Source organism: Mustela nivalis (assembly GCF_964662115.1).
Source record: "Mustela nivalis genome assembly, chromosome: 12".
Lineage (NCBI taxonomy): Eukaryota > Metazoa > Chordata > Mammalia > Carnivora > Mustelidae > Mustela > Mustela nivalis.
This window is the reverse complement of record NC_139031.1, coordinates 21,173,534-21,195,704: the sequence shown is the minus strand read 5'-3', so window position 1 is coordinate 21,195,704 and position 22,171 is coordinate 21,173,534. Positions and strand designations below refer to the sequence as shown.

At 47.4% G+C, this 22,171-nt stretch overlaps 1 protein-coding gene across 2 annotated transcripts; it reads left to right on the top strand.

Moving 5' to 3' along the window:
• The first annotated feature begins 72 nt into the window (after positions 1 to 72).
• Positions 73 to 20,953, top strand: CPA4 (carboxypeptidase A4). 2 transcript variants are annotated; one of them, XM_082693301.1, is made up of 11 exons: positions 73 to 203; positions 4,732 to 4,813; positions 5,250 to 5,384; positions 6,461 to 6,559; positions 9,389 to 9,490; positions 10,806 to 10,913; positions 11,654 to 11,764; positions 12,885 to 12,975; positions 14,446 to 14,645; positions 15,613 to 15,697; positions 17,702 to 17,804. In XM_082693301.1, coding segments are annotated over exons 1-11 (1,083 nt in total). In that variant the 5' UTR covers positions 73 to 135; the 3' UTR covers positions 17,704 to 17,804. The 2 variants fall into 2 exon arrangements, with proteins under 2 accessions (XP_082549427.1, XP_082549426.1); XM_082693300.1 differs by lacking the exon at positions 17,702 to 17,804 and adding an exon at positions 19,569 to 20,953 and having other exon boundaries at positions 76 to 203.
• Positions 20,954 to 22,171: the final 1,218 nt, after the last annotated feature.

Below are 22,171 nucleotides of genomic sequence, written 5' to 3'. Positions count from 1 at the left end.
ACCATCACAGTTGCAAGGGTGCTTGGGAATCACATTAGCATTTTTAGGGACATGAGTCTGCCTCAGACTTCTTATAAATACAGCTTGACTCAGCCACTCTATGACTGACAGCCTTGGGACTGACACCCTTGGGACATGAAGTGGATATTGTTCTTTGGGGCCCTTATTGGGCTCAGCGTCTGTGGCCGAGAAAAGTTTTTTGGGTAAGTTCCTTTTGGATTTATTATTATTTGGTTGGTTCAGTGCTATGGGAACCAAATGGATTTGAAAATGATTGGCTGGTTATATCTCCAGTGGAGTTGCCATTGGAAAAGAAGACATGAGCTCGTGTCCCAGTTCTGCCCTGTGTCATCCCGGGCAAGTTCCTTCTTTGTCAGGTTCAGTCATGCCTGTGAAATCGGGACCAGGTGGCCTCCACAGTCCCTCCTTGGCTCCCTAATCTCCTGCCAGTTCTTTTCTTTCCCAGTTCTTATTTCTAAGGTCAGTTCCAGGCCTCTTTTACTTTTTCACTTCTCTATCATGAAGTACCAAGAACTACCAGCGATTGTTTCTAATTTCTGCCATGCTTAGGGGAAAACCTGGGTCTTTGGCTTTTTGGTTTCACTTCTCTATTAGTGGGGAAGGCTTTGTAGACCTGGGGCTTTCTCGTCAGGATCTGGGACACGGACATTTGCTAGCTCTCGCCTGGCCACAGTGGTGAGAATTGGGATGAAAGGTTACAGCCGGATCGTGTGTGCTTGCATGCGCATGTGTGTGTGTGCGTGCGTGTGCGTGCATACGTACACACATGCCCAACACGGTCCGTGCGGAATGCTTTGTGGTCTGCGGAGGAGAGGACATTTGGGCGGTAGGATGGATGAAAGGATGCTATGGTCCCCTGCTGGAAGATTGAATTCGAATAACTCATTACGGCCTAATGCTTTGACATTTGCAAAGATCTTTTCATGTGCATTATCTTTTGGGTCCCACAACAACTTCGCCAGTCGGGGATGTTATTTTCTTCAATTTAAACATGAAGAAAACTCAGCCTCAGAAAGGTTAAGGAACCTGCCCAAGCCCACTTAACTGGTAAGCAGGGGAGAATCGTCTATCTCACAGAGATATCTCTATCTGTTAGTCTACTCTTTCATATGCTAGCTGGCTAAAGGGACTTGGGGTTTGTTTATTGAGGTAATTACTAATATGAGATTGAGTAATTTTTATGGTGATGACTTCTTTTCACACCTGGTGTCTACTGTCAAATAGCTCAGAGGACTTAGACATAGCAGGTGGCCGGAGAAGATTTTTCTACCGGCAGCTCAGCAGTCGCCGTGTAATAACTATGCTTGCTGCCGGGTGGGCTGAAGCATGGAGTTGTCAGGCTCTCACTGCAGCTATTCACATGGCTGGAAAAATCTTTATTTCTCAGGATACAGACTTCGCTTACAATGTGGTGGACGCCCCAGTTGAGACAGCAGGACCTGGCGTTGGAGTGCCCACCACAGGAGCAGAGCTTACACAGAAAGGGCTGTGTGCACGAGCTAATCGCAGACAGTGTCATCCTCACCCCCAAAATCTGTTCTCACCCTGTAGTGTGGTCCCAGCAAAGGTGGTGGGATCCTTCCAGGGGCTTAGAGACATGACCCTCACACCCAGCTCGATGACCGTTTTCTAGCAAGGGGAATCTGGCCTCTGTGAGAATTCAAGTGGTGGGAAGCCAGAGCACTTGTTGGCTAGGAGCAGGGACAGTACCGATGGCGATGAAGATGATGGGTTTTCTCCCCTACCCTCACCACCTCCCTCCCCAGCTTTTATTCCTTCGGCTTAATGCCCCACTGCCCCCAGTGTCTCATTCTGCTGGTATCTTCTGTGCTGCCCTTTGGTCATCTTGAGGATGGGACGGTGGCCAGGATGCCTAGAGGAGCAGGACAGACAGCGAACAGGAATGTAGTTGCCAAACCAGTTGGAGTATTGGCAGTAGCTGGCAGGCAGCTACGAGTTCTGTGAAATCAACTTTTGTGGTGGCTGGGGGTATGGGTGAGAAAGGCACAAAGGACAAGCCCTTGGCTTGTGTGCATGGAACCGACAGAGGCATAGAAGCTCGGCACCAGCGGAGCTGTTGACTGTCAGAATGTGGGATGAGTGGGAGGGTGAGCGAGAGGAAGGCATCCGTCACTCTGCTGGTAGCAGCTGGAGGGCGGCAGGTGTGGGAGAGGCTGGAATGAACACATCACTAAGAACACCTGTGTGGAGTCACAGGGGTCAACACGACAACTTGCAAATTCCAACATATCCCCTCTCCCAGACCCATCTTCCATTTTCAGGGAGTTTGAGATCCTTGAATGGATTTCCAGACCACAGAGATAGATTGTGTTCAGCTATCGGAACTCTCAGGACTGGGAAAGTAGAGATAGAGATACAGATAGAGACAAGGACGATTAGAAAATGGCTGCCCTTCATTGGACACCTCCTTACGTTCTTTCTGCTTCTAGGTTTGGATGGACTTAGGCTCAGGAGAATGGTGTTAGATCCACCCCATCCTCCCCGCTTTTTTTAGCACCATCTGAAGACTCTCCGTCTAGGTTAGGGAGAACCTCATAGACGCTGACAGTTGATTCTAGAGCCTGGGCGTGAGATTGCCAGGCAGATAAGGAAAAGGGCTGGACATCCGGGCAGAGGGAACAGCATGTGCAAAGGCATGGAAGGGCAAAGGACATGGTGAATTTGGGATTTCAGTGAGGCTGGAGCTGAGAGGAGGGAGGAGGGAGAGGCAGAGGAGAGACAGTTGAGGAAAGGCTCCATTCTGAACCCATCCTTCCACTCGGCCTCTCTGCACTCGGGTTGCATCTTTGTCCTCTGTAGCTTGGCTGATAGGGCCTGATGGAGTGTGCTGTGGATTTTTTCATGCTCGGGGCCAGTTAGATCCACCGTGTTCCACTGTCGTGGACTGCACCCAGGAGTGTAGAAGCTCTGTTGTGAGGTCTCCAATTCGGGAAGAGTTAAATGCGTGCTCTGGATGCTTGTGTAATGTGATGTTCTGAAGAGCCCCTTTTTCTTATGTTCCTCTCTTTTTTTTCTTGCTCCTTTTCCCTCCCCTCCTTCCTTGTCATTGTTCTAGTTAATGCTGTATTTTACGAGATGCCTCATTTTGTCGATAGAGATGTCAGTGCACAGGTGCTTTCTAGAACACTCATTTTAAAGACTCCTCTTTTTCTGGAGTGTTGGGGGTGGGTTGTGACAGACCATAAGTTCGGCAGATGGGCCCTGGTACTTAGCCAGGAGTAAGGATTTCCCTTCTGTTTTAAACCTGTTCCTTTTTTTGGGAGGCTGCTTGCCTGTGTCGGGGAAATGGTGGTTTGACTCCCCACCTTCGCAGGGCTGCAGTTCAACCCCTAGCAGGCCTGTTGGGTTCTGACTGAGACCTGCCCGGCCAGTGGCTTCTCCTCTGTGGCCTCAGTAGCTCCCAGGACTTGCGCTTGGCAGCCCACTTCCAAGGCCTGGGTGGGCTGGGGAGAAAGCTGGCATTTCCTCCAGACCCACCACCTGCAGGGGAAGCCTCTCTGCGGTGGACCTGGCCTCTCTGGGGCTGAACTAGACCCCCTGGAGAGTCTCCAGAACCTCCCGGAACAAAGTGAGACCCTGAGAGTCCCATCTGGATCGAGCCGGTTTTCTGATGAGAAGATGCGGTTCGGCCACGTGAGGCTGCACATTTAGCTCCCTGTGACAGAACCATTTTCCCTGTCAACAGGTCCTTCAGCCCACAGCCCTCTCCAGCAGCTCTTCCCGCATTCATTCGGGTAAAGGGATGACGCATGTGACAGCGTCGAGTGCGGATTCATTCGGGCGGTCACCTAGCAACGGCCTAATGGCTCCCCCTGGCTCCCTGAGCCGGCTGAGAGCACAAAGGCAGCTTTTCAGGCTTGGCCTTCTCCCGCCCACACACAGGACTTCGGGGGCCTCGGCCCCTGCCGCTGCTGCGGAAGCTAAATGGTGTAGATGAAGCAAGTTCGGGACAAACAACAAAGGAGGGCTCGGGACTGGCCGGCTCCCTTCTGGGCCTTCTCAGGGCCCCCCTGGGGAGGACTGAATCCCAAGTCAGCCCCAGCACCCAGCCCGTATTGTACTTCACATTTGTATAGAGTTCAGGAGCTGGACGGGATTGGGAGACCACCCAGCAAATAGCTAACCCTCCAAGGATGGAAGGTCTGTTCTCTTTTCCAGCTCTTCCCAGCGTGGACCTTCAGCCAGAGTCTCAGTCCTGGCCCCTGACAGTGAAGAAGTGCTTCTTTATGTCTTGAGTTAGCTTTGCGTGTAACTCAGGAACATTCCTTTCTGCAAAATATATATGTTTTTCATTATAAAGTAATATGACCACATTACAGAAAACAGATACAAGGGGAAAAAAAGTCAGTCATCCATAATCCCACGACCCGGACATAAGCACTGTCAGCATTTGCTATATTTCCGTTGTCTGTTTTTCTTCCAATGCATCTGCTTTTTCCATACTTGTAATCGTGGCATACATACAATTTTGTGTCCTGCTCTTTCACTTAATATTTCCCTTCAAGTTATACTATAAGCACTTTTTCATATTTGCCACGTAGTCTTATTTTTAATGGCTATACATTATAACCAAAGACTAGACCATTTCCTCTCATTCGGCCCAGTTATGTCTGGGACATAGGCTTGGGGTTTATTTGCCAGCTGAAAGCTCACCATTATCTTTTGCTTTTTTTTTTTTCTCCCCTCCAGGGACCAAGTTTTTAGGATTAACGTCAGAAATGGAGATGAGATCAGCAAACTAAGTCAGCTAGTGAATTCAGACAACCTTAAGGTACGTGGTTCTTCTGAGTCCTCTTCAGTATCTCTGACTTCAGTGACAGAAGACTCTTGCACCACCGACACTGTTACTCCTGGAGAGTTTTTGTGTATAGTTCTGTATTAGTCAACGGGTCCTTATGCGATTGTGAGGGCTGATGGGGAGAAGTGCTGTAGATCATGGCACTGCTGTCCTAGGAGCTGGGCGCCCTCAACCGTGGGCTCCCTCTTTCTGTCTGTCATTGACTTACTACTTCTTGGACTTCACCAGGTCTTGCCTTCTGGGTAGGCCTGACCAGACACAGCTGTGAAATGGGCAGAGTTTTCCCCTGGTCAGAACCCAGCTCCTCAGGGATCATCCTGGCTTTTGGCAGTTGTTTGAGAAGAATGAGCTCATTGTGCCTTTTACCTGAACTGTCCTTTAACCTGGTTTTATTTTCCATTCTCTTCAGCTCAACGTCTGGAAATCTCCCTCCACCTTCAGTCGTCCTGTGGATGTCTTGGTCCCATCTGTCAGTCTGCAGCCAGTCAAATCCTTCTTGAAGTCCCAGGGCTTAGAGTACTCAGTGACAATTAAAGACCTGCAGGTGGGTAGGCCATGGTCCCTAACTGGTCTTGTGTAGGACAAATCACCCAGAGTGGACCTGAGACACGTGCAAGTCTTGGTCTTATCCTTCTCCATTTTATAAATGAACTCACTGAGGTCCATGGGAGTAAAGTGCAGTGACTTCTTAGTGGGAACTTGTTGTTGTAGGAAGGGCATACCCAGGTTAGGGAACTGGACAGACCTGGATCTGAATCCCGATTTGCTATCAGCTGTGTGGCTCTGGAGAAGCTATTAACATCTTGAGCCTCTATTTCTTCATCAGTAAAATGGTAGTAGCAGCGATGCCAACTTCATACAACTGATCGAGAAAATTAAATATATTAAGTGTATGTGAAATGCCCAACGGTACTTGGTCTGTCAGAGATGCCCCACAAATACAAACCCTCTCTCCCTTGTTGTATTTGAAGTCAAGAGGGAAGAAAAGTGTGTGTGGGGAGGGGTATGTTGGAGACTCGTCATGAAAAGCATCTTTTGAGAATGAGGGAATGTCACCCGTAGTTCTCAGCGGCGGGAACATCACCACCCAAGCCAGACACCAGCCTCACGACCTGTATCGGAACAGCAGGACAGTGTCTGGCTCATGTTCTCTCCTTCACCGAGGTGGGTTATAGACTAATTGGTGATTTGGCCCGGGAGTTTCCTGATGGCGTGAGCAGCTGTGAGCTTATTAATCATCCTCACATGTCACGGACATCTGCCAGGAGCCTTCAAAGTATGAGTGGCTATAAGAATTTCTTTGTTTCTGAATGGTTTCCCAAGCTGTGTATTTCAGAGGCACTGGATACCAGATGCGGGCCGATGTCTAGAGAATTCATAGTATAGAATAACCAAATAGCACATATGCTGCTTTTGGGGTTTTGAATGGGGTGATGTACTTTGGATGCCAAGAAATAAGCTTTTGTAGATATGTGGAAGAAATCTGGCCCCCTTTTACACCTTGACGTTTGTGTGCCGAGGGTGCCGCCATCTTGGCCAGCTCGTGCCAAAATGTGGCAGAAACAACTTAAACCTCCGTCTCCAGTGGGTCACTTCACAGCATTGCCGTGTCTATTTCAGGCCCTTTTAGATAACGAAGATGAAGAAATGCAACACAATGAAGGGCAAGAGCGGAGCAGTAATAACTTCAACTATGGGGCCTACCATTCCCTGGAAGCTGTAAGTGTCTCAGAGCAGGTTAAGATCAAGGTCATTGACATCTTGGGTTTTGTAACCCCCTTTTCTTACTTGGAGGAAGCCCTGGTCCATAGCGCAGTACCCCTTTACTAAGGGGCTAAAATGTGAACACTTCCATTTTGTTTTGTTTTATTTTGTTTTTTGGTAATTCTTGGGTTGTTTATCTCCCACCAGCACCTAAGAGCATAGTGAAACACAACTGAACATTTTCTCCCACATGCATCCTTCCTTCCTGAGGCAACCCCTGAAAGAAAACCATGAAATAATTACAATCATTTCCATCCTTGTAATTCAACCTTCTTATACCCCACCATAATCCCTGTATTTTACTCACCCAGATTAAAATGTTACTTATTCCAGGCAAGTAGACAAGTGGTTATTTCCAAGGTTAACCAAATATTTCCACTCATTTATCATGATTACTTATAATGCATATTTGTACTCTAATGTGTTTTGGTGCTGTGTTTAGTTAAAAACCACTTTATATAGATGACTGACTTTCAAGGTAAGCCAACACTTTCAATAAAAAATTTGGAGCAGAACCACTTAATATGATATTAGAACTTGAGGAATCAAGAGGGGCTATAGAATGGGGCTGCATCAGATAGCCTACAGTTTCCTTAAGACCCTCAATGTCTTCTACATTAGTCTAGAAACTCTCTACTAGCTCAGAACAACATCTCAAAACGAAATTGTTATTCTCCTTCCCATATCTGCATACACATTGTTCTTTATAACCAAAGATGGGGTTCCTGGCATGCTTTTCGTGAGACATAGACTTTGAGCTGTTTTTCTTCTAGATGAGGGATTATTTTCAAGGTTGACCAACTGTTTTCACTTCTTTCCCATGATTGTCAGTAGCTTTGTTTATTGTATACACTTCCAACTGTACTGCCCCTTGATCCCTTTTGTGACCAATGACATACATCTGCAAAGCAGCTGGATAAAGTTAGGAGTTCAGTCCAGGGCCACGGACAAAAGCAGAGCCCAGGGCTCACACAGGGATCAGACCCATGACATGAGCCTCGTTAGCGTGGCACACTCCCTAGCTGAGCTAAGTGGTTGCAAATGTCACCCAAGACCCCAGAAATGCCATCCCCTCACCTGCCCTCTATGGGAGCTGCACTTTCTCATGGGCTTGGTTTTGCTCTCCAGCTTTAGGGGTCACTGCCATCTGATTGCAACTTCCCCCACATCCCCCGTCCCCTGTGAGGCCTTCTGCTGTGCCTTGGTGTATGGTCTCCCTCTTGGCTTGATCACATGCAGTTCTCTCTAAAAACAGCTTTGAAGAGCTCTCATCCTATAGCTGCTTAGGGTCTCTGGTGGGAGTCTCATGTCTGTCTCAGCCAGGGTTTCCAGTTTCCGTTTTCCTGTATGTTTGTTGCTGTTGCATTGTTTCTGTTGTTTGCTGGCTAAGTTTCCTCCTCATGCTGGCAGTGTGAATTTGGACCCTTCCCTCCTGATACAGCTTGGTGTTTGAACTTCTCCTGGGGGACTCTCTTGCCTCTCACGGTTCAGGGTGGGCATCTGGCTTTTGCTTCACTCTCTAGGGTTAGTAGGTAGAGTTTCTAAGCCCTCTTCATGGCTGGAGTGGCCGGTTCTCAGCTCTTAAGTTCCAGCTCCTTGGCCCACCCCGGTTCCCATGCCCTCGATCACTACTCCTGACTTGCTGTAAACCCTTAGTGCCTGCAGTGGATATCTGGTCCCAAGGCTCCACTTTCTGCCCTCCACTCAGCTGGTTAGGTCCCTTTTCATTTCTAGTCCCTGCAATGTCTCCTTTCTTGATTTTTAAGCTTGGCTGGGGATTATTTTCACTGTAGTTTCTCTGGCTTGAGTATATATTTGGGGAGCGGTTTCTTGCTTCTGCTCGGTCTGCCGTGCTGACTGCCGCTCAGGCAGACCACTGAAGCTGGAATTTTAGTATCAATCGTGTATTTTTCTCCCCTGTAAGGCTCCCTCTTCCACTTTTAAGGTTTAAACATACATTTCTTTATTTCCTTCTTTTGCCCTCAGTAGTTTTGAGCAACTAAGATGAATGAACCCTATTTAAATTAATTTTTTTTTAGAAATTGAAACCAAATGGAAGCATTTGCTGCTGTGATTTATAGCTCTTCACTCGTTCCCTTAAGGCCGTTAGAGGAATCTCCAAAGTGGGGGGCTCGGACTACAGGGTATAAGCAAGATGCTTCACTGGGTTGGAGGAAGAAACTATTACAACTTCTATTTACGTTCTACATACGTTTATACTTATTATTAATGCTACCATTTTGTTTCTTTTTTTATAATGTACTTAATACATTTGGTACATTATTCTGGTGGTATACATAATATATTGTATATATGTAATATACATAACATATATTTCCTATAAAACAAATATATATATATATAGTGTATGCTAATTAAAAAAACTGGTAGAGAAAGTGATCAAAAGGTTTGGAGAGGACCCTTTTCAAGAACCTTGGCCAAATGGGGCAATTGCTGATTCTCCAGTCTGGTATGGCATGAAGGACCACACCGCTAGAGGAGTCTGTGTGCAAGTCTCTCTAGTTTAGTGGCCTATAATTTTATGGACAGATAAAATGTGTTATTCTCTAGAATGTTGTAGAAAAGGGCTCTTAAGGCAGTTCTTCAAGAATAAGTATTCCATGGCAGCAATATTGTCAACCCTGAGATCACAGGGCTGGATCTAATCATTGATCAAATCAATGAAGAAGTCATTGATGTAAGTAAGATGAAGTTCACAGATACCTACCCAGAGCTGAAAACAAAATTTTCAAATGCTCCTGAGTCCACCTTTCCATGCTTCAGATTTACCGTGAGATGGACAGCATTGCCGGAGATTTTCCTGAGTTGGCGACCAGGGTGAAGATTGGGCATTCGTTTGAAAACCGGCCCATGTATGTACTGAAGGTGAGGCCAGAGGCTCTTCAAGAGGCCTAGCTGGACTCAGGCTCCTGGTCCCTTGTGTCCAGGACCCAGCCCTCAGACCTCTGAAGGAGGGGGGTTTTAGGCTCTTCTTGACTTCAGAGGCATTGGGAGACATCTTCTGGGGCTCAATTTTGGTGTGATTGAGAGTTCCCTGTTTTTGCCTAATGTGGAAGGAGTTAGAACGTAGAAGGAGACCATCCCATTGCAAGTTTTGACTGAAAGACAGGATCAGTTGGGGGGAGGGTCATGGAGTGGGTGAGGGGTATGGGGATGGGGGTGGGGTGGGTCTGTTAGCATTCCAGAAAGCACTCAGATGGGCCACAATCTTTTGCCTTCATTCTTACCTCCAAAAAGCAAGTCAAATTGGGATTGCTCTACAAATTCTATTCTGCTTTGAGGGGTACTTATTGGAAAAGCAATCTAGGAAGCTAATTTTAGGGTTGATGTAATTTTAAGCCCAGCCTATGATCCTTGGCTGCACAAAGCCTAACTTCTAGATATTTCTAACAGATTCAGGTCTGTATTGGCAAAAGAGGTAGAGAATTTATGGCAGGGACATAAATTACATAAATAACCCAGCCAAATGAATAAAAAGGAATTTGGAGATACGAAGCATGGAACAAATGAGGGTGCTAAGAATTTGTCAGATCCTTAGTGTCATATAAGCCCCGAAGAACCCAGGCTCCTGGCTTGAATTACCAGCCAGAGGAGATTTGCCACCGAGCCGGTCGCTCTAAAATAATCCACATAAATTTAGACGATTTGCCAACCTGAGGAGACTCTGGCTTCATTAGCACCACGCTTTGACCCAAGGTGGCCAGACCCACACTAAAAGGCAGGAGCCAGAACTCATTTAATGCCATTTGCAAAGAGCTATAGTGAACCTCTGTCTTCCTCCTTGTAAAATCGAATTCATTTATTGCATCAGCTGGAACAGGCCAGTTCATGCACTCTCGGGCCTCTCTCTGTTGGGGTACCATTTGAGGTCTTTCAAGAGACATAATATTATCTCTAATCACACTGGCATTATCATTCACAATAGCAATTGTTTCCCCTTGCCATTTGCTTCCAACCCTGGAGCGGCTCAAGTGGCCTGGAGCCGCGGCCGGGCCTCGCCAACCAACCAATTAAGCTCCCTGGTCACGGATAAACCTGATAAATAGATGGTACCCTCAGGAACAGTTGGTCTCTGAATTATCTTAAATTGATTAAATGAATAGGGGTGAGCTGGGGAGAGGAGAGGTGAGTGGAGACACGGGCAGGAGGGTCATTTTCGGGCCTCTTTGTCCTTCCACAGTTCAGCACCGCAGAAGGCAGGCGGCGGCGGCCAGCCATTTGGCTGAACGCAGGCATCCATTCCCGGGAGTGGATCTCGCAGGCCACGGCGATCTGGACTGCGAGGAAGGTCATGTCGCGCGGTATTAGCTGACAATTCTGGGGGGCCAGGGTGCCCCTGCAGGGTCCTAGGAGGCTGGGCCCGGGGGGGATGAGGTGGGAAGGTACTCAGCACAGAAACAGTTGGAGGGTGGGCTTCTTGGGTTGGAGAAGCAAAAGGTCAGAGTCCTTTGGTCAAGCCACTGTGGCTAAATGACAAAGCAGCGACATGGCAGCGAGCAAGCTAATGAGCTGTAGAAATAGACCCCAAATCCTGAGCCCATAGTCAGCCCCGCAGAAAGGGAGCAGAGCCTTCTCCGCAGCGACGAAACTCAGACCAACTGTGCCATTAGCCCACCCTAGCCCTCTAGACCCTCAGGGATCTCAGGCTGTCTGCATGTGCCCCCCCCCCAAGAGTCTGCTTTAATGCAGCACTAGCTAGAGGAGGGGTGTTGTGTGTGGAGGATGTACTTTCCCTATCCGTTAGCGTGGGGGCCCAGGTTCCCCAAATCTATGATGATGTGTGGCTCTTCCCTCCCTTGTTCCCACCCCCTGGAAGGAAGGAACCAACAAGGCAGCCCCAGACTCTGCAGTTGATGTCATCAGGAAGCCATGTTCCCCCAGTGTTTGAAGTACTCCAAGAGCTTTGTAGAGAGCTGTGTCTATGAGGGGGACAGAGAGGCTGCAGGGGGCACCTGGGGAAGATACACGGGCTTCGACTGGGCACCCCAGCTGGTCACCCAAGAAGCTGACAATCTTGTCTCTGCTTAGATCGCATCTGATTACAGGAAGGACCCAGCCATCACCACCATCTTGGAGAAAATGGATATTTTCTTGTTGCCTGTGGCCAATCCTGATGGATATGTGTACACACAAACTCAAGTAAGTAACACCAAGTGAGCTGGGCTTGAAGGTGAGAAGAGTCTGGTGAATTCCTTGCTGTGCCACTCGAACAGTTGTAGGAACGGGGAGAGAACTCCCACCCATGTGCACGTTGCAAGCTTCCTCGGGTTCCATTTCTCACTCATCTCCTGAGCGGAGAGTCACCAGGGAATATTTTTTCTTGGAGAGAATCGTCTAATGAACTCCCTCTCATGGATTTTGAACAATTATCAACACTTAACCAATCTTCTTTTCATTTCTTTCCCTCCCACACATTTTTTTTTCCTTTTGTTTAAAAGCACATCCCTGACATCAGGTTATTGGACCCCAAATTTCTTTAATATGCATCTCTGGTTGATGGTAATTAAAGCAAAACAAGAAAAAACCCAAACAATACACCACTGTCACTTAAAAAAATTAATGGAATTTCTTTAACATCATCTAATTCCCCCAATTATCTTTTAAATGTCTTTTGAGTCAGTTTATTGAAATCAGTCTGCAAATAAGGTTTTGCACCTGTATTTGGTTGTTTCTGCTCTGTAGGCTTTTTAAATCTATGGTGGTTACCCACCCCCACACACATCTCTTTTAAAAATGTCATTCATTTGTTGGAGAAACCAAGTAAATTGTCCTGTAGAACATCTCACGTTCTGAATTTGTCTGATGGCTTCTTTGTTGTGTGTCATTTGTTCCTATAAGCCCTGTATTTGCTCTTCACTTGTAGTCAGAGCTTGAAGTTCGACTGGGTTCAGTTGAGTTTTTCAGGCAAGAATAAAATAATTGCTCTGCACTTCCCGTCAGACCAGTGGTAGTTTGGGCAGACAATGTCTGTCTGTCCTCCTTCTGCCGAAGCCAAAAATCAATTTGGAGGGTTCAGGTAACATCAGGCTAGTTCTTGCGTTACAAAGTTCTCATCACGGCATTTTGGGGAGGCAGAGCCTCCTTTCTCTGGGAGATGAGAGGAGGCTGCTCAGTTCATGAGCACCGGGGCCCCAGTGATCCTCCAGGCAGAGCTAAGAACCTTGCTCCATCATAGACCCCCACCCCAGAGAACACCTTTGCTTTTCCTGTGCCCTGACCCACCTCCGAATGCTTATTCCCTCCTTGGTGGTCTTTCTAGAACCGACTATGGAGGAAGACACGGTCCGTCAATCCTGGAAGCCCTTGCATTGGTGCTGATCCAAACAGAAATTGGAATGCTAGTTTTGCAGGTAGGCTGCGGGTGTGGGGGGGTTGGCTTTCCCTCCCTGCTGCCCCAGGGAGCCTGGTCCACAGGGCGCTGAGCAGGCAGTGAGGGAGCCAGTTTCCAGGCTGGCTCCATTGCTGCTTCACTGAGAGATGTGGGCCAATTCCTTACACTCTGTCTCGGGTTTTTGTTTTTTGTTTTCTGTTTTTCTGTTTTGTTTTTGTTTTTAACATTTTTGGGGGGTAGTTTTGAAAGGGAATGACTCAACAATTCTTGTTCTCCTGAAAGTACACTTATATTTTAAAAATGATTCTAGTCTTAGACGTTCAGATCCACACTCTGTGCCCTGGGCATCCCCACTTCTCCCGGGCGAGCGACTGGGTGGGTGGAAGGGTTCCTGGTGGTAACTGGGAAGAGAGCAGTTAGCACAGTCACCCTGCCAGACCAGATCGTGGGGCGTGGTGAGGCTTCAATCCCAGCAGTTGACCCTTAGATGTGTCAGTGTGACACGCAGCCCTTTGGTGTCACAGAAAGGGCACGAGGATTAGGAGACCCAGGTTCTGAGTTCCAGCTGTTTAAAAACCATCCCTACAGTCATGCCCACTGGCTGCCAGGTAAAGTGTTCCTGTGTGTTCCCTTATTTATTTGTCTGACCCAGTGAGTGAGTTTTATTATCTGAAGCGAGACAGTCGGGCTCGGAGACAGTCTCAGGAGCAGGTGGCCCAGAGTTAGGGTCGGAGCTCACCTTGCAGCTCCAGAAGCCCGTAGTGCTCTCTCGCGCTCTTCCACAGCTGGGCTGATGTCCTGTCTTCAACCTACTTCTTGTACCTGCACATTCGCCCTCCCCACACCCTGTGGCGGGAAGAATCATCGGTCTGTGGGAAAGGAGCTGAGAGAAATGGGGGCCCTGAGGGCGTGGAAGTTAAGTCAGCTCTTCCCACAAACAGGGAGGTTTTACGCACATACCACGTACCTCAGGGAGCTGTGTTGTGAACCAGTACAGAAGGCAGTATCTAAATACCAGCCAACTGGGAGGCTTTAGCCACAATAGATTATTTTTGGCAGCACTTGGCCATTAAGATCTGAACCAAGAGAATGAGTTGACACCAGAATAAATGGAATCATTTTCATTATTAATTGGTATTTGTATTAATTATCTGGAATACTTATTAATTACAACTCATTGTCGAGTATGATATTAATTATTTATGACAGCTGTTAGTGATGCAATACAAGGTCGACTCTATCCATTTAAAGGAATCCTTCCAGTTTTCCCTCCTCAGCTGTGGCAGATCCAATGCCCTCCCTCTTCTGCATCACCCCCCGCCCCACCCACCATGTCCACATATTGCGGACTAGGCTTCTGGTGTAGGGGGGGCTCCTTCCATCGACCTGTCCATGGCCAGCCCCTCCTGCTCTTCCTCTGGGTTCAGTGTCCTGCATTTCTGTTTTCTTGCCGATGGATTCATGTTTCTGCTTGGGCCACTCCCCACAGGAGAGGGGGCCAGTGACAACCCTTGCTCTGAGATATACCATGGACCACATGCCAACTCGGAAGTGGAGGTGAAGTCGGTGGTAGATTTCATCCAAGAACATGGGAATTTCAAATGCTTCATCGACTTGCACAGCTACTCACAGCTGCTGATGTATCCATATGGGTACACCGTCAAGAAGGCCCCGGATGCTGATGAGCTGGTAAGTGACGGGCCACCCTCCCTAGGGCCGACCTGGCCCTGGGCCTGCTTAACCCTGGGGTGCTGCCACAATGGTCCTTCCACAACTTATAGAGACAGTCCAGGAGCCTGGACTTATTTCATTAAGGGCCTGGTCTTCTCCCCTTCTGCCCTTTGGATTGTGCCATCAGACCCCCTGGGGACAAGAAGACAGTTCTCCTTATTTCTGTGTTTGCTGTGACTTTCAAGAACCACGCCTGACCCCTGTCTTTCCTTCTCAGTTGTTTTTCTGACCAAAATGTGTGACAGACCCATTGCTTGCCAAAACTGTGGGTGGCATTGTGGTGAGTGAGGGAGAGGTACTCCTCATTCCAGTCAAGGTAGAGTTGAAGTAGGCTGCCAGCTACAGCCTAGGGGTGCTCCACGTCACAGGTAGTGGCTCGCCCTAGGATGTGAAGAGACACTTAGGGTGGACTGACTGGAGTAGGGCTGGCATCTGTAGGGTGAAGGCAGGCTTCTCCCTCTGTGCTGGTAGACTCCAGAGCGCCCTCCTGCTCAGGGCCACAGCTAGTCTCTAAACCTCCCAGTAGATGCAAGGCTCATGCTAAGTGTGGGCCACATTCTGGTCTCAAACAGGTGTTGGCATATGCATATAGGACAGCCCTGTCTCCACCTTCACTCTGGGAGCACCCAGCTCTTAGAAAGTTTTCTCTGGAACATACTTGGCCTTCCCGCACGTTCAAGAACATGACACTCCCATCCCTCAAGGGAGGTGAAGATGGTCGTGTATTCACTAGGTTGGGTTGGTGAGCAGCCCTCCACGTTTCTGTGTATCAGGCTTTGGCTCTAGTTGGATGGAAAAGGAGGAGACCAGAAGGGAAACTTGAGGGAAGGGCCAAGAACCTTCCACACCATCGCAATGCAGAGCAGCTGAGGGATGTCAGGTTGTGGGATCCATTCTTTCTCACTCTGCTGGTTCCCCCTCCTAGGACGAGGTGGCAAGGCGTGCGGCCAGAGCTCTGGCTTCCCTGTCGGGCACGACATACCAAGTGGGTCCTACCTGCACCACTGTCTGTAAGTACTTGCTCTATTAGTTATTTCGAGAATGCCTGGAGAGGAAACGTGAAGTGGAAGGAGAGCCGCAGATTAGGCTTACTACGTCGCAGTCTGATGGTTTTGGCTGTTAGCGATAGACTGAATTTATGCCTGTGGAATGATAGCTGCTGTAGGCGGTTGTCTCCATCAGTACCGTCACTACGGTCATGCTACGTGTCACCTGCCCGTGGCAAGTTTAGTCCTGCTAGTATGCTGGAGTCTGTGTCCCTTCTATTCCATGAAAGATCCCAACATCATTTATCAGAAGTTCCTCAAGCCCATCATTTCATTTTCAAAGGAAACCCACCTTCGGAGATGCAGACCGAGGTGGCTGTAGTGGGCATAGAGGAGACTCGTCCTCTTCCCATTGGAGATGAGCACGAGTTGGAGCAGAGCATGCTGGGAGTGGGGTTCCTCTCGGCAATGGTTAGCATCAAGCCCAAAAAAACCCACCCCAAACAAACCCTACCAAGGCTCCAAACCTGAAGAGGGTCTTTGGGCTCATTACCTACAACTTCAACCTCATTTTGAGGAAATAGCTTTGTTTTGGTTTCTCACTGAAGTGTTTCATGTGTGCATTTCACTCTGTTCCTACTGAGATCCTTCCAGTTCCCTCGTTCCATGAGTCTGAGCTTTAAACTTAAAGATCAAATCGAAGAACACTATCCTTCTCCAGGAGTCTAGCTATCAAGGGGAAATAAAAGCACGAGCACGAGGAGCATGGTTCTGACACCTTTGAAGCCAGTGCCCGTCTTTTCCCCTCTAGTGTCTATCCTCTGTAAGTAATTTTCCAACAGTGGGGCCCCCCTCAGACTCCCTGCACACTTGCCGTATTTCTGTCCTATTCCACACCGTAACTCTCCATCCAAGCACTCCACCTCAGCTAGCTGTTCCCTTCAGCCTTCCTGTTCTGGGAAGTTTCTCCATCCCCCCTCCTGGGTCCTCCTCTGTATCTGACCTCAGCCCTCTTGTGTGTGTTTCATATACTGCCTTGCTGCATAAAGCAATTAGCCTGATTTAGGTGTTCATGTGGCTAATTGCGGGAACCATCCATTAATTATTCATGGTTGATTATTATTAGTGTTGTTAAATGGGAACTCCTCGGAGAAGAAACACCTCAGGAGAATTTCTCCATCCTCTGCTCCATTAGTGAGAACTGAGTTTAGGACTGCAGAGGGGTGAAGAGACTTGGTGGGAGTCCTTTGGTGAGGCCCTCTCGAAAGAGCTTTGTGGGTCACCACAGTCCTGGCTTTTGGGTCAAACACCAGTTTAAAGGGTGGCCTTGTCAACCCACATCAAACACATTCTTCCCAGTCTAAGCTCTGCCAAAACCAAGAGATACTCATCGGATTCCTCCAGAACCAGAGGTGGAAGGCGCTCCCTGAGTGTTGTCCAGGAGACATAATATTTCCTAAGTCTTTCAAGAGCCCATCTTCTGTATTGTTTAAAGGCTTTGCCTATCCTCCTTGCTTCCCAAAACTGTAATCAATTTTTGTATAATAACACTCTGATCCCATGGGTTATTACATGTGCTACACGCATGGTCGACGTCTGTCCCTTCAAATGCCAGACCTTTTCTTAGATGAACCATTTTAGTTGAAAATAATCTCAAATTTTACACTTTCTTGCCTTTTTAAACAGAGCATGTACAAGGGATTTAAGCTCCTTTCTTCATGACATAGTGGCCTTCTGAACATTAGTAATAATGTCCCGGAGGCTTTCCGTGCCACATTGCACTTTCAGTCCCTGTGCTGGGCAACCCCAAGCCCATTTTGCTGCTTTAATTTGGGCATCTGCTTTTTTAGAATTTTCCGGTTTCTTCCCTTGGTCAGACTGTACTGCTTTCAGACTACCTGCCTCTAGCAACCTTCTCCCCTTCTCTTTACTACTAAGGGCTGGGACACAAGTTCTTTAGGCTCATTTGACTTGTGGATAGATCCTGAGTAAGAAGGATGTTCATGACAACGTTTTTCATACTCACAGAAGCCTACTGAGTACCTCAATGTCCGTCAGTACAGTACCGAATAAAAATACATTTGGTGCAGGCACACAGTGAAACAGTGTGCCCCCCGCTTAAATGAATGAGGTGCGTCTGTAGATGCGAATAGGGAATAATCTTTAAATGTCAATTGGGAAATAGTGTGATTTTTATTTATTTTAATTTTAAAATTTATCTTATCATTTTTTAAAGATTTTATTTATTTATTTAACAGCAAGGTAGTGAGAGAGAGAGAGCACAAGTAGGTAGAGGTATATGAGACCACACAAGAATTTCAGAGACTATAAGAGAGCCTGTTTCATAACCTCATGGGGCATGGCATCACAGCATCTCTAGAAAAGTCACAAGTGGAGGGGTGCCTGGGGGGCTCAGGCGTTAAGCGTCTGTCTTCAGCTCAGGTTGTGATCCCAGAGTCTTGGGATCGCGCCCTGCCTTGGGCTCCCTGCTCCACGGGGAGTCTGCTTCTCCCTCTCCCCCTTGCTTATGTTCCGTCTCTCTCGGTATCTCTCTCTGTCAAATAAATAAATAAAATCTTTTTTAAAAAAATCACAAGTGATACCATGAGAAATAACCCTCAAGAATAATGGAAAACAAAAGGACCCATCTTTTCATTTAACAGCCATGTACCATAAATACTAAATGGACTGGGAGGAGGTTGAGGAAAGCATGGGCTTCTTTTCAGCAGACAGCCTTGGGTTTCAATTCCAGTCCTGCCATTTTCCGTCTATATTTCCTTAGATAAATTACTCATTCCGAGCCTGGATTTCCTCCTCTGAAAAACAAGGACAGTAATACCCACCTCACTGGGTTTTTAAAGATTAATGAGGTCATAGATGTGAACTTTTCAATATAAATGACCAGCTTATGGGAGATGTTCAATAAATGATAGCTGCTATTGACATCATTGTTTTATTATTCAGTGTCATCCACACTTTGCACTTTTAGCCAGTTTTTGCTCTAGTCGAGTTTGGCTGGGAAGAAGCAGGAAAGCAGGCCTCTTTCTTTTCCCCGGCCTTTTGGCAAAGGGAAGTCTCAAGGGTTGTGCTTCGTTCTCTCTGTGTTTATCAGTTATCTCTTGCTATGTAAAAAGTTATCCTAAAACCTAGCAGCTTAAAATAATAAACATTTATTTTCTTCCACTCTTTCCCTGGGGTAGGAATTCAAGAATGGCTTAGCTGGGTGGCTCTGGCTCAGGGCCTCTCCCAAAGTTGCAGTCAAGGGCTCACTCAGCTGGAAGGGTCTGCTTCTCGGGTGGCTCACTCAGCTGCTGAGTACTGGCAGGAGGCCTCCATTCTTCACCACTCAGACCTGGTGATGGGACACTCTCTGACCGTCCACACACCCTGATGCCTGGCTTTCCCCAGAGCAAATGATCTAAGAGAGAGCAAGGCAGAAGCCACAGTCTTTATGATCAGCCTTGAAGGTCACACGTCATCATTCCTGCAATTTCCTGTTAGTTACTCAGGTCAGGGCAACCCCACTCAGTGTCGGAGGGGACCACCCAGGGAGGTGAAAACCAGGAGACAAGGATCATTGGGGCTGGCTTGGAGGCTGCCTGTCTCACTCTGTGAAGACTGGTTTTGAGTGACTGGAAAGAGTCTAAACAGTGAGTTAGCGAAAAGGTGGGCTCGAATATTTAAAATTTCTTGGTTTGAGATGAATGAAGATGACCATCATATAGGACAGACTGAGACATACGGATCAGGCCGGTATTCATTTGTTGGTGGCCTGATGACCTTCAGCAAGAATTCTAGGTCCCTAAGGAACCATGGCAGGCAGAACTCTTGAGGCCTGCCCATCTAACCCTGAAAGGAACTGGGGTTCAAAGGTGTTTTTTTTCCTGACTTACAGATCCAGCTAGCGGGAGCAGCGTTGACTGGGCGTATGATCATGGCATCAAGTACGCGTTCACGTTTGAGTTGAGAGATACTGGGCACTATGGCTTCCTCCTGCCAGCCAACCAGATCATCCCCACTGCAGAGGAGACCTGGTTGGGGCTGAAGACCATCATGGAGCATGTGCGGGACAATCTCTACTAGATGAAGCACTCTGCTCTGTCTCTGGTTATTTCTCCTCATGTACGCGTGCTCACCGAAGCCACGATTAAAGGGAGCTTGTTCTTTCACGTGTGACTCAGAGCCCTCTGGCTTTGTGGGGAGCACAGGTCAGCCCCTCCTCAGCCCTCATCCTGGAAGTTCATGCATTCTGGTGGTGCACCTCAGAGGGGCGCTCTTGCCACCCTGCTGTGCTTCCATCCTGCTGGTCCACTGAACCCTTTCTGGGGCCTTCCTCTCACGTAAGTGGTTGGGCAGACCACACTTAGCATCATTCCGTACTGGGTGGCACGTCTCTAACTCATTTTGAGAACAAAAAACAAGGAACTAAGATGGTTCCCCACCTTGTCCCATCCAGCCAGGCTGGTGACCTTGCGCTGCTGGGGCCCCAAGGGAGATGCTGTGGGCAACAGTGCCTGTCTTTGAGATCAGTCTCAAAGGTGACATAGAACTTCCTTTAATTTATCTCACTCCTTCTTGAACATATTTGTCTTTGAAAAATAAATCTTGTAAGGTTATCAGTAGAGGCCATCTTCCTTTTTGTTTTTTTTTTCTTTTGGTTTTTGTTTGTTTGGGGTCTGAATACAAAGTAGTGGATCACTTTTCCTCACTGGGCCCCAAATGCCTAGATACAACAGTTCCGATCACTTTCTTCCATTAGTTAGTTACACAGTGTAACTGGGATCCCAGAAGGGGATCTGTGCCACCCAGTACCTAGGTACTGTTCACCCAGGAACCCTTTATGAAGTGGTGATCTAATAGCAGGATTGCTAAATTATCCCCATCTGTCCTCATGGGCTCACCTCTACTTTGCCTTTTGAACTCACTTCAAAGATCTTGCCCTCACCCTACGGGTCCTAAATTACTCCTCTGGCCTGGATAATCTCACTGCACATTCTTGTGGCACATTCCTGCCTCTGCTCTGGTGTACCTTGTGTTTCCTCCTCCTGGCTTTCCTTTTGGTCTTTAAAGACAACTTCTACTTTACATCCCGGACCATGAGCGTCAAGGTGGAGTAAGGATTCCTCAGTCAGCCTTCTCTTGTTCCATTTCTTCTCAGCGCATACCATCTGCCCTTCTTCCTTTTTTTCCTTTTCTCAGACATGTCTGTAAATCTTATCCTCCTGCCTAGGATTCGTGCAGCATCTGGTATGTGCTCATAAGCCAATAAATATTCAATATGAGTCTCATGATCCTCTCCGATTCTTCGCCTTCACCTGAATGGAAACAAGCCATGGTTTTGAATATGCAGCTCTTTCTAATGTCAAAAGCCAATTTTTAATCCCTTTCTGTATCGCGTGACTTGTAGGAAGGCCTTTTCTCCCTCGGGCCGAGGGGCCTCCAGGGCTGCGTTACCTTAGTGACTGCACTCTGGTCCTGGGTCTAGTTCTTACTTTTTTAGTTCAGGCACTTGATATGCTTGGTGTCCATGTTGATTAGACTCGGGGATGCTGACTCACGCCCACAGAGCTCAGATGAGGCATGTGATAAAATCAGAATACGGATTTATTAATTTACATCATGGCATGTAACTGGTTAGTGGATTGGATCCTCACGTTGGTCCGCACAGTACATTCTCTCCCTGTAGGCAAGATACATGGGAAGCCAAATTATAATCAGAAGGTTGTTTAGTGAGCGGGGCGTCAGAGCAAGGAAAGTTAATTACAGTCTATGATTAGAATTTTTAATGGTATCCAGCTCTAATGGCATGATATATCCAATTCTAGAACCAGAACACACCTGCTAGCCAGCCAGCTGATCACTTGTGCTGGCTAGTCAGGGTTGCCTTGGACCAGACAATACCCCAGGAGGCATGGCAGTGTTTGCCTCTGGGACTTGTCTCTAACCTGGCTCTATGTGTAGACCTCCTCACCCCCAAGACTGAGATGGTCCTTTACATTCTTTGAGGGAAAGAGTTCCTAAACAATACCTAAAAAGCCATGAAGAGGATATCTGTGACTATAATAAAATTAAGAGCTTCTATTTAGTAATATATACATAAAGAAAGTGAGAAGTTATAAACTAGATGATGTTCACTACCTTCCTATACACACAACAAAGGGCATATGAAGAAATCCCACAGATCAGTAAGAAAAGCACAAAGAACCAAGAGAAAATGGACAAAAGTTGTGAGAAAACAGTTCACCGAAGAGGAAACATGTGTGTCTGATAAACATATGAGGAGAGGGTTACTGATCACGAGTCAAGACTGCAATGAGATGCCGTTTTACACTCTTTCAATTTACAGAAATCAAAACGTTGGAGAGGAGGTGGGTGATAAGATCTCTTGTCTGTTACTGGTGCATGTGAATCTGTAAAGCCACTTTGGAAAATAATTTGGCATTACCTTCTAAAGTTCACACCTATGGTCCAGCTGTTCCACTCCAGGCATAAACCCAA

Bases quoted from the DNA above. Each gene is read 5' to 3' on its own strand.
- CPA4 (XM_082693300.1), top strand. From the start codon at position 136: ATGAAGTGGATATTGTTCTTTGGGGCCCTTATTGGGCTCAGCGTCTGT. The intron at 6,560-9,388 runs GTAAGTGTCTCA...TCCATGCTTCAG, and splicing joins CCTACCATTCCCTGGAAGCT to ATTTACCGTGAGATGGACAG. The intron at 14,646-15,612 runs GTAAGTGACGGG...TCCCCCTCCTAG, and splicing joins CCCCGGATGCTGATGAGCTG to GACGAGGTGGCAAGGCGTGC.